Genomic DNA, 19,111 nt, shown 5'->3' with positions numbered 1-19,111 from the left:
AACTAAGATATTACTCGAGTAGATCTCCTATATGGGATCTCCCTGCTGCTCCTGGTTGGGTAAACGATGTACTGGTAGTCCCACTAAAAGACGCCGGAATTTCTACATGGGGTGACTTGTTTGTGGAAGGGACCATGCTTTCCTGGGAATATCTAGCGAGCAAGGTGGGCTCTAATTTCTCCAGATTGAAGTATCTGCAACTTTCAAGCTGGGCCAAAGCACAGTCAGCTAGAGCCCCCCGTTGTCACAACACGCCTCTAGGGGGAGGCAGCCAACTGGAATCTTCTTTGCTCGATAAACCATCAGTATCTAAGTAAGTCTCCCTATGGTACAATTTAATCTTGGAAGAGATCGATGGGGAATTCCATCTCCTAGACCTACTGTGGGGTTCCTTGATGCCTTCCCTGAACTTGAACGATCTATGGCTAATGTCCTGTAATGTCTTGTGGGACCTAGTCAAACCAGCCTGGCTCCGCAAGAACCACCTTTTTACCCTTCATAGGGCTTACTACTCCCCTCAGAGGTTGTCTACATTTTCAACAGGGGACCCGGTGGCATGTGCCCGGTGTGGTCTAGTGGTGGCCTCTGATGTACACATGTTCTATGACTGCCCACCCCTGACGTCTTTCTGGGATCAAATTAGCAACAAACTCACATCCTCCATCACTTTTACAGTGGTTATTGATCTTCGGCTAGTAATCTTCGGTGTAGTAGATCAGAAGTGAAGACCTGCCAAAAACCTCTTGTTTTACTCTATCTTGGTGGCCCGTAGAAAAATCTGCAAGTGATGGAAAGAGGCTTCTCCTCCTTTTTTACATGACTGGTGTACTTCAATGCTACAAATATCAAAATTAGATCTCGCCAGGGCTGGGAAACAAGATAAAAGAGCTTTTTGGCATCTACTTGATTGGTCTCACTAGTCGTGCTGTTTTTTTTTTTTTTTCCCCCAGGTCCAATGATTATGAAGCCATGATATACTCTCCCTGATAAACAACTTCGCCTTTTCCATTTGGCGTATCGGTGGATATAAGCAATGGTGGTAATTTGGCTTATGGTTAGTATCTGTCTAATAAGTAACAGGTGTCAGGATCGGCAGGGTGAACGACATAGCTGTAGGGTCATGGCAGCTCCACGTACCGTTTGTACCCTTACCAGTCTCTGACTTAGTCAGCATGTCAGCACCACCATATGCCTTTCTTCCCTGTTCAGAGGTTTGGCAGATTACAACCATGGTGGAGATGAGGACTAAAAAAGAAAAAGAAAAAAAGAGTGAATTTCGTCCCCATTCTGCATGCATCAGTAGCCTCCATTATACCCCTGTAAATGTATAAAGTGATTGCCAAAGCTGGCTTCTTTACCCAATACAAAAGTACCATAGAAATGCAAAGAAAATGTTGTTTCGCACTACAGAATAGTAACTTTGTAAACATTACTATTATATTGCCATGCTTTTCTAGCACTAAATTACTAACTTACACTAGTCCCGTTTTTATCGGGATATGTGCAGGCACTGATGTATTTTATGTAAAATGTTTTTGAATCCCCAAAAATATAAACAAATGGAATGTCAACAAGTAACATAACTGGACGTATGTATAATCTGTGAATGACATATACTGATTACACAATGAGAGGGGGGGAAGTGTGATAGTTTTCCAGCATACATAAACACAATACATATATAAATGTTGTGAAATGCTTAATTAGGGCATGAGTCACAAGGAAATTGTGTACATGTCCAAACATTGATAAACTAGGTACATGGCTGAATGTAGAATATTGCAATTTTTCTATGTGTAAATGTAAATCTTAACGTCTCCCGTATTGAAGAAGCCTAATGCTTATGTTCCCATTTAGTGGCTTAATGCAGCTATAGAATAATAAAGGTTGTTGCAAGACGTAAGTTATGGGATCAGTGACTATTTCAACCTTTAAAAAAAAAAAGTATGTGGGAAGTGTTACTATTTTTACAGTACACTGGAATCCTCTGAGCATAACAAATAAAGTCCTTAAATTCTTGTAGTGAATTTGCAATTCACTACTTCTATGACTTGGCTGCTTCAACTTTCTTGTTACTAAATATAAAGTGGGAGTGACTCGTTCACCAATAATCGCTAACTGAAATTTCTAGCAGTCATGCTTAAGAAGGTTAATTAATTAAAATTCGGATAATTAATAATGTATTATTATCCCTAAAGTAACTTTGCCCATAAAAAATAGAGGCCTAAAGTGCTTATACAGGAAAGCAAATACAAAAAATAAAGTGGAAGCAGAAATCGCGAATTGTATGCATTTTCAAGCGGTGCATTCAAGGTTTTACCTTCTATTTGCTCCATTCTAGATAATAAGATACATACAAAATAGTATGGTCCACTAGATAATAGCAAGATATATCTGACTACTGTAGGTTGACTGTGGATAACGATCGAGGTCTTACCTGCTCTCAATATTGAGGCTCCATAACAACCATTATGGTGGTCATGGGTGGCGCTTGTGACCATTTATATACATTTTTTTAGAGTTTCGAGTTAAAGTTTGAGAATCAATATTGCATGCATCTACTAATGCACTAGATGAATCAAGAATCATGATGTTCTGGCAGAGCCTATGAGCTATTTTAAAAGAAAAGGGATTGCTGATTGCAATGGGAATTGACACTATGGCATCTTCAGAGATGAGAGGAATGCTCAAGTGTCACCACTGTCTAAGTTGGCCTTTTACCTGATATATATCATGGACTATGGAACCATTTGTTATCAAAAAAAAAAATCTCCCTACGTGGCTTGTCTGTAAAGACTTGGACAGATATAATTTAAAGGGAATGGAAAGTACTTTTTCAACATATGGTTTATCAGATGAGCTAGGTAAGAAAGCAATTTGAAATTTTATTTTGAGATCAAATCTTATCTTAATGTCGCCGGGTAAAATTCAAGAAACTGCAGGAAAGACCTAGAGGTTATTAACATTATTAAAATAGTGACAGTATTGGTAATTGTGAACTGGAAATATTTATGTGACCCAAACTCTAACTGCTCATGCAATATCCATATCCTGCCCAACTTTTAATAACAAGCAAGATGAATGGGATTCTGGATGGAGTAAACAAAGCATCTCTCTTACTATATTTTTCACCTTTCCCAATGTCGAGTGTTTTAGCAATTACTTCATACTCCTACTGAAAATGGGTAGTTGCACTTATGACAAAGTCTGGTTAAAATATGAAAGCTATCTAAACGGCCATAAGAACAAGGACAAATGACAGATGAGGGAATTCAAATGAAAGTGAACCAAGAAATTAGAGCTGAGATAAGATTGAAATGATTGAGGCCGCAGTTTTAAACCTTTACATTTATATGGAGCCCTGCTGAATTATTAACTCTGCCTGAGAACCCCGACTGAGTCATTACTGGAAGCCAGGACCCCAGCCTAAGCAATCTGTATCTCTTTAACTTTAAAATAATGCACACATTTGCAAAAAAAACACATTAAAACAATGCATAAATGACTAAATATTGTATTTATTTAACCCGTTTCTTGCTTCGAACGTTCAGCGCCAGTGCTGAACGTTCTAAGAAATGGGTGGAGCCGCGTCGGCCGTTGGACGTGCACAGCACTACATAGGTAGTGCTCGCAACGTCCAACGGCCGACGGCAGCACTGAAGGGGTTAACATGCAAATATAGGAAAAGGGGTGTCATCTGGAGCTTTTGTAAATATATTTTTTTAAATCTCAAAGACCAAGCAATATGCTAGATTCTAGCATATCACTTTGCCTTTTTAACTCCTAATGCATGCTCTTTCCGCTGAAACGTCGATTGATGCTACCCATCATCTACATTGTCTTTTGTTTGCTGTAATTGTGCTGCTCCCACATATCAAGCTAAGGATACCGACTTAACTTTTAGCCTCCATTTTCAAATAATTCACATTTACATAACATTTTCTAAATTGTACCTTTTTCTTCTGTACTTTGACTGGTAATATTTCATTTTACTAACCATCACAGACCCACTGAATAGGGGTCATTGACCCTTGATTAAGAACTGCTGATTTTTTCTTTCTGAGATTTATATACAGCAAACTTGACCTAAACTTATCAGGTATCAGATCACTTTACATGAGCACCAGTTTCATTACATAAAGACACATTCCTTTTTGTTAAGCACAGGGAGATTACGTGATTTGCCCAGAATCCCAGGATGTTGAGCGTTGCTGCCGATATTCGAACATGGTTTCCTAGATTTGAGGTCGACTGCCCTAGCTGTATGGCTACATCCTCTGTCCAGAAGATCATCCTTTTTTTTTTATTTGTTGCACACTTTAAGGACTTGTGCAACTGAATTACATTGACTCTGCATAGTTACTTTGGCCTGATGGAAAAATTCTATTTAAATATCATAATCTGTGAGGCCATAAGCTGTGCATGATGGGCACTAGTTATAGTTAGCAATATTACTATTTCTATTATAGCCTTATAGCCCGCCTTAGAGGGCTACACTGGCTATTAAAGGCCCTCTCCAGCGTTAATTCGGCTGGGCCTTTAACAAGGGAGAGGGACTTTAATAGCCGGTATAGCCCAGCTACGAAGGGCTATAAGGCTGTTAGAACATTCTGCCACCAGAGGGCAGAATGTTGTAACAAAAAGAAACAAAGCCTTGTGGGAGCGCGAGGGGTTTGGATTTCCTTCAGGCTCTCTGAAGCCTTTGTTCACAGCCAGAGCTGTGAACAAAGAAAGATTGGAATGTTGGAGCTCCAGGCTTATACCAGCCATTATAAGCCCAGAGCACTCCATTGTTTTCAATGGAGCTACCAACATTTCAATGTTCCAATCACTAATACATAACAGGGAAAGGATTTTAGGTTTATAAACATTTGTTTTTAACCCCTACTAGCATCTATTCATAATGCCACTTTAACCTTTTGTTTTTTTCCTGTGAATTCCTAGTTTAAAAAAAAACCATTCAGCCAACCACCCAATTGTTCACTGCCTTTGGTCATGAACAGTGATGGGTTGGCCGAACCTACCCCCTTGGGTGGCCAATCCACAGCAGCCTGCTGTCAGTGATCAGCTTGCTGGTTCTCCTTTATGCCCCTGCTTGCTTCTACTGCAACTTCTCTACTGTCATTTGTTCTCCCGTTGTGTGCCCCTGCCTCCTCCCTCCCTCCTGCCTTCTGTGGTCTGCTGTGCTTCCCCAGCCTAAACTGCCCAACCCTCTATGCTCTGCTTGCAGTCCCTCTTTCGTCCTCTGCATTCTCCTGTCCACTCCTGCCTTCTCTCTGCGGTCACCTTGCTGCTCCTGCTCTCTGTACTCCAAGGTCGGCCCACTGCTGTCTTCCTCCTGCCATTTGTGATCAAGTTGCTGTCCCTGAAATCATCCACCATGCCCTCCATTCCCTCTGTGTACATGCATGTCTTGTCCCTCCTGCCATCTGTGGTCTATTTTGCTACTTCTGTCGGCCTGCCCTCCGTGGTCAGCTTGCTGCCTCTCCTCCTGACCTCTGATCTCCATGCATGTGCCTGTGCATCCTCACTCTTGCCTTCCATGGTCCATTGCGCTAATCCAACTCATGCCGGTCTGACTCCCATGCTCAGCACTCTGCCCCACCCTTCTCTCGGCTGCCTGTGGTTTATCCTGACTCTGCCCTTGCCAGCCTGTCCTCCGTGGTCAGCTTACTGCCCCTGCCCTTGATTTCGCTGGTTGTCTGCCCCTTCCCTCTCTCTGCAGTCGTAGGTGGTCCATTGTGCTTCCACTGGCTTTGCTGGCCTGTCCTCTGTAATCAGCTTGCTGCCTTTCCCCTCCCCCATGTGTTCCCCTGGCCCCTACTGCCTGCTGTACATGGTCAACTTGCTGCCCCGCCCCCACCCATCTCCCCTAAATTCTGTGTGCATGGCCCCCTGCCCACTCCGTCCTGTGTTCCATGACTCTTTGTGCCTGTGCTATCCAGCTCTCCATGATCTGCTGGCTGCCCCTGACTTTGATCCCTCCTCTCAGTGATTCGCTTGCTGACCCTTCCTCCCTGTCCCTGTGCTCAGTTATATGTGAAAGTGCCAATGCCCATGACAGCCTGCCCTGAATGGTTACCTTGATGCCCCTGTCATTTTCTTCCTACACTATGTGCTCAGCTTGTTGACCATGCCACCACTCCTTTCCCACCTGACCTTTGTTTTCCACCTTCATGCACCTGCTCCATTGTGCATGCTCTCTGTGGTCAGTTTGTGGCCACTGCCCATATTCGCCACGCCCTCCATTCTGTGTCCATCCCATTCTGCGTCCTTCCTACCCTCTGTGATCTATTTGCTACCCCTACCCCACCCCTCCGCCCTTTGTTTTCCATGCTGCTACACCCTTTTCATGCCCACTGTGGTCCTTTGTGTTAGTCCAGCTAATGCCAGTCTGCCCTCCATGATCACCACACTGCCCCTGATAAACTCATGCTTGCACACTTTACTCTGTATGCCCCCGACCCTCCCACTTGCCCTTCGTGGTAAGCTTGCTGACCCTTCCCTCCATGGTCAGCTTGCTGCTCCTTCCCTCCATTTTCCGTTTATGTGATAATTGACATACACCTAAAAGAAGCAAATATTATTGATTTTGTCAGTGGGTGTAAGCTGTCTAAGGTATATGAAAAATGTCATAATGAATATAGAGAATGTTTCAATTGTGACAGTAGGAGCCTGTGGAAGGGGTAGTGATCTTCAGTGTCTCAATCAACCCTATTAAGTTCACTCTGTTAGTCACCCACACCCTTTTTCTGACCACATCTATGTGAAATCCTCATCTGCGTATTTCACACCTTGTCTCTTCACTCTCAAGCAGCCTTTTTTCGCTGTCTACTAAAGGTACTTTCTTGCATTTCCGTCACTTCTCCACTCCCAATCACGTAATCTACCCACTCACCTGTAAGCACTGCATTTTCTTATGCTTAGACCTTAAGTATTTTGACAACTGTGCACCGCCTTAACACACATTTGAAAAAACTCACCATTTCAACTAAAATAGGTAACCCTTGCCCTCCAGAGAGGGAAAGTATTGTATTTCTTTGTATTCTGAACATTGTCTGACCTACTGACAGGTACTGTGAGAAACTCGCACTGCCTTCTACCACAACCCCAGATCCCTCGATTTCCGTTATAAACACCTGAAGGCGACTCAGTTCAAAGTATGCGCTATATGACAGTACTATGTCACAGGAACAAAAATATAGAAACACATCATCTTGGAAATAGCTTGCACTGTCAGGGAATGCAATTTTTTTTAAGTAAAACGTAAAACATACACAGGAACTAAATAACTAATATGGTTTACGTTAACGTTTTGGACAATAATTGTACACACATTGTTCAGTTTTTTGCCAGTACAGTTAAGGAAATTAATTTAAGACACCATAGGGAGCATTTGCAATGTTCGGTTTTAATTACTACATGGTCTGAATCCCGGCCCACTTAAAGCCCTGATGGTAACAGAAGTAAGTCGCCACTACTCAAAGACCATTTTTTGTGAATCGGACTCTGTGTTTGAGATGGATGCTTGGAAGTGTGGATGATGAAAATGTTCCCTAAACAGGTGCAAAGATGGCTCAGGGAACAGTGACAGGCAGGATGCGCTGGCAGCAGTTCACACTGCTGTCCTCGTGCCTCAACCGGTCCATAGCACTTCCGGTCATTAGCAGGTTTCTGCAATCGAGGCAGAGAGGCTGTGGGTGGAGTGGGAGCGCGCGTTTGTTAGTGTAGCGGATAGAGAGCCCTCGCTGCTCCGAGCCTCAATCCCCGCGTCAGATTAGGCGATCGCTAGAGCAGTTTCCACAATTATAGCGGCGCGTCCAATAAATGAATACTGAGCCCTCCCTCGGGTCATCTCATTTGGAGTGGAATGGCAGTAATTGTTTAAGACTAACCACGAGATTTCTCTCTCTCTCTCTCGCCTGCAGGTGATTCTCATTCTGACTAAGCTGTACGACTACAACCTGGGGAGCATCACCGAGAGCTCGCTGTGGAGGTGCGTAGCTTAATGTGACTGCTAATTACCTGTTTAAAAAAAACACGCAAAATAATCCAGTTTGCCAATTTAATGTAATTTTGTTTGTTTGTGGTCCTGCATATAGTCTGGCAGGCTGGCGATCCCGCGTGCCTCTGCATTTGCGGCTTAGAGTCTCTGAGTAACTTTACTCTGATGGAAACGCGCTTGGATGCGTTCCAAGTGCAGCGCCGCCATCCCAAGACGCACATTCCAATGGCAGCGCTAGGACGCGGGTCGCGCGGCACGTTTTCCTATCAGGTGCCAGCAAGGTACAGTAAATCCCCGGCACTGCAGGATGAGACGGGCATGTCAATGAGCGCTTTGTTGCACCAGCCGCTGTCTCTTAAAGTAAGCCAAGGAGCTGGTGGCACAGATAAAGAAAAAGCCACCTCCTTAACCTTGCAAATAAATGAGATCATTTTCTGTATTTTATTATTTATAACATCCTTCATTCTGCTGCTTCATCCAGAGCTGTGTTGCATGTCTCAATGGGTCTTTTGAATCTGCTGGGTCGCCTCGTGTGCAGTGCGGATTGAGAAAGAACAAAACAAAAGCTTTAGGTTGTTCCTGTTGGTCAAAAGCAAAACAGCGGTTTTGTTACGATGGATTCCAAAGTTCAGTGCACAGCTGCCGGTGGGACGGCCTGCCATGTCCAAAATACAATTAGGTTATGTCACCCAATCCAAGTGATTTAAACACAGCCTTCCTAGGTCCCACGTTTGCATTTGTGGGAGGGGACGGAGTGGTAGGATTGTGGAGGAAAGAATAGAAGGATAAGGAGAAAATGAAGAAAGAGAAACATAAGGCGAGGAAAGAGTGAAACAAAGGGAATAATAAATAAGGATGACAAGAAAATTGGGGACAGAAAGGCGCTAAATAGAAGTATGTCAACAAAAGAAATGTAAATTGATACTTGTATAGCGCACTACTCACCCGCAAGGGTCTCAAGGCGCTTGAACGAATACCGCTGTGGAACCCATCCTGGCTTTCCCTGTGAGGTGTCCACTCCAGGGCACCCCCAAGGTGGAGGCCAGGCATCCTTAGCGTTGTGGGGGCCGTTGTGGAGATTAAGCAAGCTATTGCCCAGAGTTAGAGAGTGGGACTCCATGATTGGAATAGGCACCGAGGCGAGAATTATCAGGTCCGTGGAATTTTGAGCCCAAGACCCACCGAGGCGGGGAATTGAACCCTGGTCCTGGGCTAGACCTCTGCATCAGGGTCTGCCGCTCTAACCATTGAGTTTAGACAGAACAAGGGAACCCTTAAGGTATAGCATAGGGACCTTGGGCATTACATATTGCAGAGAACATTGGTCCCTATATAGAAGTAATGAACACAGAGCACAATAATCATACACTTAATAAGTCGTATGTCTACTGTCCGTCCGGACAGGATTTTAATTTTCTAGAAAATTAAAATCCTGTCCGGACGGACAGTAGACATACGACTTATTAAGTGTATGATTATTGTGCTCTGTGTTCATTACTTCTATATAGGGACCAATGTTCTCTGCAATATGTAATGCCCAAGGTCCCTATGCTATACCTTAAGGGTTCCCTTGTTCTGTCTAAACATAATTAGCGCAATCGCTGGATTGCAAGGGATCTTGCTAATCCCAGGCCCCTTTTTTCTCAAGTGGGCTCACCCTGTCCTGTGTCATTTTTCCCTTTTCATTCCTTACCCCCCCTTTTTTTGTCTTTATTAGTATGTCTGACCCTCACCCTCCTATGTACGATTTAGAGTATATTAATAAAATACTAGGGGGTCCCTCTCTCCTTTCGGACCCATCCGAAACACCGACAACATCAAGTACCACTCAAACAGATGACTTAGAGAAGTTAAAGAAAAAAGAGGTTCGCCTGCTTCTAATGGTCAGACTTTTGACCGATTATCTAAAATCCAACACTATACCTTTAGGCCTACAAGTACGCAACGTACCTGGGGTGTTTACTACAAATCCGAAATATCTGAAAGGATTTAGTTACATCAGTACTACATGTTCCCGGCACTGGATGGTGCTGGGAATTGAAATTGCGACAGAAGAACTACAAAAATTGAGTATCGAAATAACAGACTTGGAAAAACAGATCAAAGATAATACCACTAGCGTAGAAACCAGTAAACTCCTTGAAAAAATAAACAAGACTATAGATGAGTTTCATAAATTTGAACTAAACAAAAAACAAATTAAGGTTAAGAAGGACATTAAAAATTTCAATCAAGAAAGAGCATACCCGTACCTTAATAAAGACTATTACACTAATCGCCCTTACAACGGTCCACAACAACAGAGACCTTGGGGCAGATATAATAGGAGACAGCAATACGTCGGCTTTACTGATAGTTCAGCCGATACATCCGGCAACTCAGATCAAAGCGACAGCCCAGGCCCTTCTAATAGGAATTTTTTAGAAGGTGGCCGAGGCCAACCCAGAGGAAGAGGAAAAACATGGCCCAAACCACAGAACCCCCCCGGGGAACGATTCACACGCCGCCAGCATTACCAGTGGTAGCTGCGCTCAATGAAACCATCACTAATCCAGCCATGAATACTCTAGAAACAGGCCTTCTCCCCATCTTTAACCTCACTAATCACATGCTATCTAGCAATGAGGTGTCACTCCTCAGCAGAGGTTTATCCTTCGTCCCCACAGTAAGGCCTAATTTCCAGGAAGCACAAACGGAACTCCTAAGATTTTTTCGGAAAATCCGTTTGAAAAGCTTTTTCACTCTCAATCCTTCCATACCTAAACAGTCTAATACCCCTTTCAGACCACCGTCCAAATTCTCTCCCACAGCTGGTATGATTCCAGCAGAGATCCCTACATTTGAGAAATTGGTTCTAAAGGATCTGTCAGACCTTGAAGGGAAAAGATCTTTTATTCCTTACAACATTACTCTAGAAGAAAAGAATGCCATTTCCTCCCTCAAAACCAACCAATCCCTTGTCATAAAACCTGCGGATAAAGGGGGAGGGATAGTAATCCAAGATATTGAAACCTACAAGAATGAAGTGCTTCGCCAACTGAACAATCAGGAGCACTACTGTAAACTCCCGCGAAACCCTACTGGTGAAATTCAAAACATGATCACAACTGTCACTGACAGAGCACTTGAGTCAGGCTTCTGCACTAAAAAAGAATATGATTTTCTCAATACTAAATCCCCACGGATTCCAGTTATCTACTGTCTGCCCAAAATTCATAAAAACTCCCAATCACCACCAGGTCGCCCCATAGTTTCGGGCTGCGGTTCGATTCTCGAACCATTAGGGCACTACATAGATTATTTCATTAAGCCATTTGTCCCAGATACCAGCTGCTACATTAGGGACAGTATGGCCATGATAAACCTTATTGAAGATTATCCTTTTGATCCCACATCCAGCACTATGTGTACGCTGGATGTGGAATCACTTTATACGAATATCCCACAATTTGAATCCCTACGTGTAATAGAGAAGGTACTAGAATCAAGACCACGACCCCACAATGTGCCCTCTATATTCATTCTTGAACTTCTTGAAATTTGCCTGACCAAAAACTTTTTTCTTTTTGAGGGACAATTTTATGGTCAAGTTAAAGGGACATCCATGGGAGCAATTTTTGCTCCCAACCTGGCCATTTTATACATGGACCATCTGGAGACTACTAACATTCTCCACACGTCGAATCCCTTCCACAATGGCATTGCCTTGTGGAAGCGATATATCGACGATATTTTCCTCCTATGGAATGATACTCCAGAAAACCTCGCAGCTTTCCAACACTGGCTTAACAACAACAGTGGAGGACTCTGCTATACCTTGTCCACCAGCAAGGATTCCATACCTTTCCTTGATCTAAAAATAAGGCACACAGAAGGACGTCTCACTACAACATTGCACCGTAAGCCCACTGAACGCAATACTTTGCTCGAATATACCAGCCACCACCCTCGGGCCCTCCGTGATTCATTACCTTTTTCCCAGTTCCTCCGCATTAGGCGAAACTGTTATTTTAGGGATGATTATTTTACTGAGGCCAAAATTCTGAGTAAAAAATTGAGAACTAGAGGTTACCCACGCAAACTGGTACGGAAATCTCTCAAAAGGGCCTGGTACTGTCCAAGAGAGACTTTGTTGGAACCTAAAGAAAAGAATACCCAAGAAAAATTAATCTGTGTCACCACATTTTCACCGGCTTCTAATGCCATTAGAAAAAGCATCCTTAAACACTGGTCAGTCCTTAATGTGGGGCAACTAACATTGGAAAAACCTATGTTTGCATTTAAACGTGCCAAGAATGTAAAAGATCACCTTGTCAGGGCAGCTCTCCCTCAACCTGTGCTGAAAACGACTATAAATGATGTGTGGGGCCTTCCACCGCTCACAGGCCATGTCAAGTGTGGGGGCTGTGTTTGTTGTGACACCACTATAGAAGGAAAGACATTTGAATTTGGAACTATCAAATATGAACGGAATTTCTTTTCTAATTGTAATTCTGCTAACCTGGTGTATGCTATCCTGTGTCCATGCATGTTGATCTACATAGGACAAACCAGCCAGAAAATAAAACTGCGGATTGGCCAGCATAAAAGCAGGATAAAATGTAAAACAGCGAATGCGCCATTGGTGGAACATTTCTCTGATAAAGGACACACTGAAAAAGACTTTGTCTGGACTGTGATCACCACCATTAAACCCCCACCCAGAGGAGCAGACATGTCACAACTTCTAAACAAAGAAGAGCTACGTTGGATTTTGCGCACTAACAGCATTCGGAATGGGTTAAACCGACTTGAAGATTGGACGTCCTTGCTGTAATTTTATTAATAACATGTATATTAATTACTCAGTAAATGTGCAAAGTGCTAAAAATGTATGTTCACTATAGCACGATTCACCACTTAGAAATGGCCGCCGGGAACACTGCCATTCACCTCACTTCACTCCCATTACCTAGTCCCTTCACGCTGTTCACTATCGCCGAGGTTACAGCCCACGCGTTTTAAACAGGAAAATTAGCCGACACAGCACCAGACCGCCAGACCCGTGGCAACGTTGAGCCGTACCTACAGTAAGTTCTTCACCATCGTCTTGAGTAAGTTAGAGTAGCGGTATCTAACTCCCGCTAAAAATTTGCTTTTACTTTTGCAGATAAGCCATTGTGCTGCCCGCGTATCATTGTATACGGAAGCTCGCTTAACCGCGTATTAGAAATCCGGTTTTTAAAGGTAACGTGTTCTTCGCTTAGGTATTTTGCATGCGAGCCAATTTATAAGTATAACGGGCGGTTCTTTTACTTTTCACAGAATGTCTGTCATAGCGACGTAATAACTCTCTCGGTACCGCTAAATTCCAGCAAGGAAATTTTACCACGTAGGTGCAATTTATTGTTCATTCCCCGTTTTTTGTACGCAAGTATGCGCACTGTCGGCGGTGCACTTTATAATCTGGAAATTACTCCGTGCTCACAAACGCCTAGATTTTCCACACAATTTTATTACCATCGCGCCTTTTTTGCATGATGTCACGTGTCGCAACTCACTATACCCCAACACCCCTGAGCCTTTTTCACTCATACTACGAATAAAGGTGTCAAGCAATGGTTTTAATTCTTTAGCCGGTAAAGCCCCCTTCGTGCATGCCACAACCATCACTCCAGAGTTACCTATGAGAAATACGAGCGACATGGCTGCACTAAAACACCTGGGCACTTGCCTTCACTTAATGTACATAAGAGGATCCTTGTCATATGTGATATATTTACTAATTATATGTATCTTTCTGTTTTCTCTCTTCCCCCTTCTTTTGTCCATTGTAAATATGTGTGTAAAGTAAATGTGGAATTTTAATCTTGACAACAATAATGTCATGTAATGTCCTGATGATGATGTCTGCATTTTAAGAAAGGCATCGAAACGTCGACCCTTAACCCCATATGCAAACGTCCCAAGTAACTATTGAATGATGCAATGGTGTGGTTTATGTAAATATCCTAAGTCTGACTCACTGACACACAAGTGTACAGACAGATCTCCTGCTTTTCACATCTTTCTGTTGTTGTCTCCTGTATGTTGAAGGTCACGGCTGTGCCCGCTTGACATTACCGAGAAACGCATAAACTTAAACTCAAATAGAAAATTAAAATCCTGTCCGGACGGACAGTAGACATACGACTTATTAAGTGTATGATTATTGTGCTCTGTGTTCATTACTTCTATATAGGGACCAATGTTCTCTGCAATAAGCTCTAACCATTGAGCCACACTTCTCCACTCCAAAGAACAAAAGGATAGAGAAAGAACAAAAGGATGGAGAAAGAACAGGTAGTGTAAGGAGTTTTGAGGGAGACTGGCAGGGCGTGGACCAGAGGATATGAGGAGAAAGGGAACGTTTTAAGAGGAGTGAGAAGAAAAAAGGGAAACAAAGGAAAGGAGTAGATCACGGTGAGTGGGAATGGAAGAGAGTTGGAAGTTGGGGCATTTCCCAGTCCGATTTCGAAGCCAAAAAAAACAACACGAAGAAATTCTTTAGTGGGCAAAGTCTGCCAGTGTATTTAGACCAGGTGAGAGGGGAAGGGTTCATTCTAGAGGAAAACCCACCTATGTACGTTGCTGATTGTAAGTCAGTCCAGCATTCAATGGATCTCTCAAAAGGCACTGCTCGAGCACGCTCTGTACTATGCTCTACAATTAGGGGTGTGTTCAAACATTTCTCATGTGAGTTTCCTGTAATTAGTATGGATACTATGCTTGCCACTCACAGGTCGGAAAGCATTCCACATTTGCACCCCGCTAAAGCAGTTGTGGTAGAAATACAATTGACATTATCCATCCAGTTTCAAAGATGCATGGAAATATTTTTGAAATTATTAATTCATGAGAAAACATCACATTCCTTTTAACCAAAAGTTAGCACTCGAGGAAATATTGCTATTTTGCAGAGAGAGAAAAAACTAGACCAAGGGTAGATGTCGGTCAATTGGTAAACTTCACTATCTGTGGGAGGCCAATATTCTGATGTACACAAAACTTTACTTTTGTGGTAAAAACTGGACAACGCCCTAAGCAGAATGTGGCATTTACGTTTAGGTGCCATGGCCTTTGTACAGAAGAACTGAGGGGAAAATACCGGCAGAATATATTCCCCGGCATGGGCGCCAGATATAGATATGTTGCCCAAGAAATAAAAATGTCCACTTGTTCACAATGTTTACCTTTCCTCCCTCCATTGTCTGCTCTATTCATCTCCCAATAGAGTCTCCCAGTCTTATCTTTCATTTTGTTTCACACTCTTCCTTCTCTGTCAGTTGCCATTACACCTCTTCTCTCATCCTTCCCTAACACTTGTTAGTGACTTTTAGGGCCCACAGGCGCTAGAACAATCTTCCCCATTCAGCCCGATTTATTTATGTTTTTCATCTAAACCAGTGTCTCTCAATGCTCGTGTTTCTCCATGTTTGTCCCTCTTGTTGCGTTGCTCAGAAGAATGTATAACAAATTATTTATTTCAGAGTTTCTGTCTTCCTTTACGCGCACTTTTGCACTGCCTCAGAGATGTGCCTAAATGTTTGATTCCTGCTGGACACAGTGTTCATGTTTTTCTACTGTTTGTGCACATTGTTCAGTGTAAGAGAGCTTTCTCAACTCTTAGGTCATCTGTAAACCGCAGTTAACGCCACGGTGTAGTGTCGTTGCTGACCCATTGACCACGCGAACAACTGCTTTAGTAGGGAGCTTCTTTATTCATGTCTTACAGGCATGGTGGTCAGCAGTGAACTGCCCTTTCGTCCCCCAGCTCCTCCCTTTCCTCCCGCCCTCGGCCTTCCCTCGGGCTGGTCCTAGTGCCTGGTCAGTGTGGTCACTGGGCACTGTCCATTGGCTACATTACACCTCCCCCCTCGGTGGATGATGACATAATGACATGTCCCTGGTCAAATCACGAGTTCGTTTCTTTAAGGTTCTTCGATCAGACGCGATGGCTTCTTAATCACACGTCTGGGGCGTGCTTGAGGGTCAGGGTTGTCGCTCTCATTCTCATCAGTGATCTCCATTGGTAGTGAGCTGTTGGTTGTCAGTATCTCGGGGTCTTCCGGCTCCAGTTTGGGATTGGCCAGTAACTCGGTGACAGTGGGTCCGCACTTTTTGAAGTATGTCAGATTTCTGGTGAGTCTCTTCCCTTCAGTCTCCGCGGTGATCATGGTTCCCTTTTGTTGGATCACTTTGAGTGGAACCTCGTTATAACGACAATCAGTCTTTCGGTGCTGCTCTTGTCTTGCCAGCACCCAGTCTCCTTCTTTTATTTGCGGGGGGGCAGCGTGACGTCGCTCATCAGCATAGTCTTTCATCTTTTCTTTGTCTCTTGCCGCGATCTCTTCGTGATCAGAGTCAGGATCCAGTTCTGGTGCAGTCAGGTTCATCATTGGTATTCTGGTGCGCACTGGGCGTCCTAGCATGATGGTAGCGGGACATTTACCTGTGGTGGAATGAGGCGTGTTTCGATAGGCCCGCAGCACCTCGTCAAGTGCTGTCTGCAGGCGCTTTCCGGTGAGTTCTGCTTGCTGTAGGGTCCTCTTGATCGTGGCCATGAAACGTTCAATCATTCCGTTGGCCTGTGGCCATAGTGGCGTGATCTTGCGGTGTGTGAAGTTGAGGTATTGGGCGAACTCAGCAAAGTCGTGGCTATTGAAAGGTGGTCCATTGTCCGACTTCACCACTAGGGGAATTCCCCAGGCGGCAAAAACCTCTTCCAGGATGGGTATGGCGCTTGATGCTTTTGTGGATGCACACAGCTGGGCGATGGGGAATCTGGAGTATTCGTCCATGATGACCAGGACATATTGGCCCGATTTGATCGGCCCGAAGAAATCAATGGCAATGTGTTGCCAGACGCCCTCCGGTAGTGGGGACATTTGTAGCGGTGCAGGGGGGTCTGGGCGACTTACGAGTTGACATTGCGGACAGTCCATCAATGTCGCTTCCACCATCTGATCTAGTGTTGGGAACCAGACCCTTTCGCGGAGTGCTCTTTTTGTAGCTACTACACCCCGGTGTCCCTCATGCGCTAAGTTGACGACCCCTTGTCTGAGTTGTCGTGGTATTACTATTCTCGTGTCTCGTAAGATGAGTCCATTGGCGGCTATCGACAGTTCTTCATGGACATGTTTGAACGCCGCCATGTCAGTGTTGTTTTGTCCATTGCTTGACTTGCGTCTCCAGCCGTTGGTTTGGATCATGTTTTTCACTTCTTGCAGGGTGGCATCCGTTTGTGTTGCTTCACAGATGGCATCCAGTGGTACAGCCGGAGGCCTCGCTTGATTCACTACGAAGTGAATGTATTCATCCGCTATTGATTGTTCTGGTTTGTTGTCTTTGATGGGGTGTCGTGACATGTAGTCTGCCGGGTTTGCATCCTTGCCTGGCTTGTGGATGATGGTGTATGTGTACTCTTGCAGCCTTAGACCCCACCGCTCTATTCTTGGTGGCATTTTTGCTTTCGGGTTTCCGAAGATTGTGATTAGGGCCTGGTGGTCAGTTATGAGTGTGAAGTGTTTCCCAAAGATGAAGATGTGGAAGTGTTCACACGCCCAGACAACCGCCAGGCTTTCTTTTTCTGGTTGCGAGTAGGCCCTCTCTGTGTCCGTCAGGCTTCTGCTAGCATACGCTACTATGTGCCTTTGGTCTCCTTCCCTGTCATACTGTGCCAGGATGGCACCTAATCCTACGGGACTGGTGTCCACCGTTATCTCCGTCTTCATTGCTGGGTTGAAGTATGCTAGGTTCTTTGCTGATTCAACAGTTCTCTTAATTTCCCGAAATGCTCCTTCACACTGGGTGGACCACTGGAAAGATTGCCCTTGTTTAGTGAGCTTCCTTAACGGGTAGCTTAATGTAGCATAGTCGGGAATATATCTGGAGCAGTAGCTGGCCATACCTAGGAATGATCGTATATCGCCAACCTCCTTCGGGCTTGGTGTGTCATTTAACGCTTCTACCTTCTCTGGGTCTGGTTTCATTCCGTTTCCAGAGAATAGGTGTCCGAAAATTTTTAGTGTTGGTTTGTGCAGTTCACATTTAGCTTCGTTAAGTGTGAGGTTCGCGTCCTGCAGTGCTTGACAGACCTGATTCAGCACTTTGTTGTGTTCAGCCGCAGTTGCTCCGTATACGAGGATGTCATCACTGTAGTTCAGAACCTGTGGGATGTGATGTATTGTTCTCCTGATGGCCTCTTGAAATATCTCTGCCGCTGATGGCACTCCGAAACTTAGCCTCTTATATCTGAATAGTCCAAGATGTGTCGAGAATGTTGTGATGTATCTTGACCTTTCGTGCAGCTCTAGCTGATGGTATCCTTTGTTGAGGTCCAGTTTTGAAAATATCTTTGCTCCGTTGAGGGACGTGATCATGTCACTGATGTGTGGGCCAGGATGTCTCTCTCTTTCGATGGCCGTATTGGGCGCTCTCATGTCTACACACAGACGAACTCGGCCAGTTTCTCCTTTCTTTGGGACCACCACGACCGGGGAGACCCACGGGGTCGGCCCTTCCGTTCTCTCGATGATGTCTGCTTCTAGCAGGTCTCCGAGTTCCTTCTCCACAGCTTCTTGTAGGTGAAATGGAATTTTTCGGTGGTGTTGTGCCACCGGCGTGACTTGTTCATCTATATGTAGTTTTATTTGACAGTTCTTCAGTTTTCCTAGACCTTGGAACAGCTTTGGGAATTTTCGGATGAGTGCTGGTTTGTCAGTGACTCTGAATAGGATATCCACCAGTTTCAGCCATTCGGCAGTTGCCAGGCTCAGGAGGCAGTCGGCTTCGGGCCCTTCAATGACGTGGATGTACGCTGGTATTGTCCGTTCTTCATATGATAGGTCCGTTTCAAACTTCCCAAGGCACGTCAGTGGCTTTTCAGCCATCCACGTATACACTTGCACATGGGCCTCCATTAGTTCGGGTTGTGGATTCATCCGGTGGTATTCAGTGGCTGGTAAATAGTTTAGCGTTGCCCCACTATCGAGCACAAACTGGGTGGGGTGAGAGCCAACGTTGATGTCCAGACGCGGGTATTCTTTCAGTTGGTCAAGGTCTGCCACCCGATAGAGGTATTCTTTT

The 19,111-nt window shown here is 44.4% G+C and overlaps 1 protein-coding gene across 1 annotated transcript in view; it reads left to right on the top strand.

The window, feature by feature from the left end:
• The first annotated feature begins 7,454 nt into the window (after positions 1 to 7,454).
• The window catches only part of LOC144752596 (VPS10 domain-containing receptor SorCS1-like), a 1,975,184-nt gene continuing 1,963,527 nt past the window's right edge, over positions 7,455 to 19,111 (top strand). Inside the window, exons 1-2 of the mRNA XM_078640477.1 lie at positions 7,455 to 7,466; positions 7,929 to 7,996. Of these exons, the coding sequence (XP_078496603.1) occupies positions 7,455 to 7,466; positions 7,929 to 7,996 (80 nt within the window). The remainder of the gene's footprint in view (positions 7,467 to 7,928; positions 7,997 to 19,111) is intronic.

Source organism: Lissotriton helveticus, chromosome 5_1 (genome assembly GCF_964261635.1).
Source record: "Lissotriton helveticus chromosome 5_1, aLisHel1.1, whole genome shotgun sequence".
Taxonomy (NCBI): Eukaryota; Metazoa; Chordata; class Amphibia; order Caudata; family Salamandridae; genus Lissotriton; species Lissotriton helveticus.
This window is presented reverse-complemented; position numbering and strand designations above follow the sequence as displayed.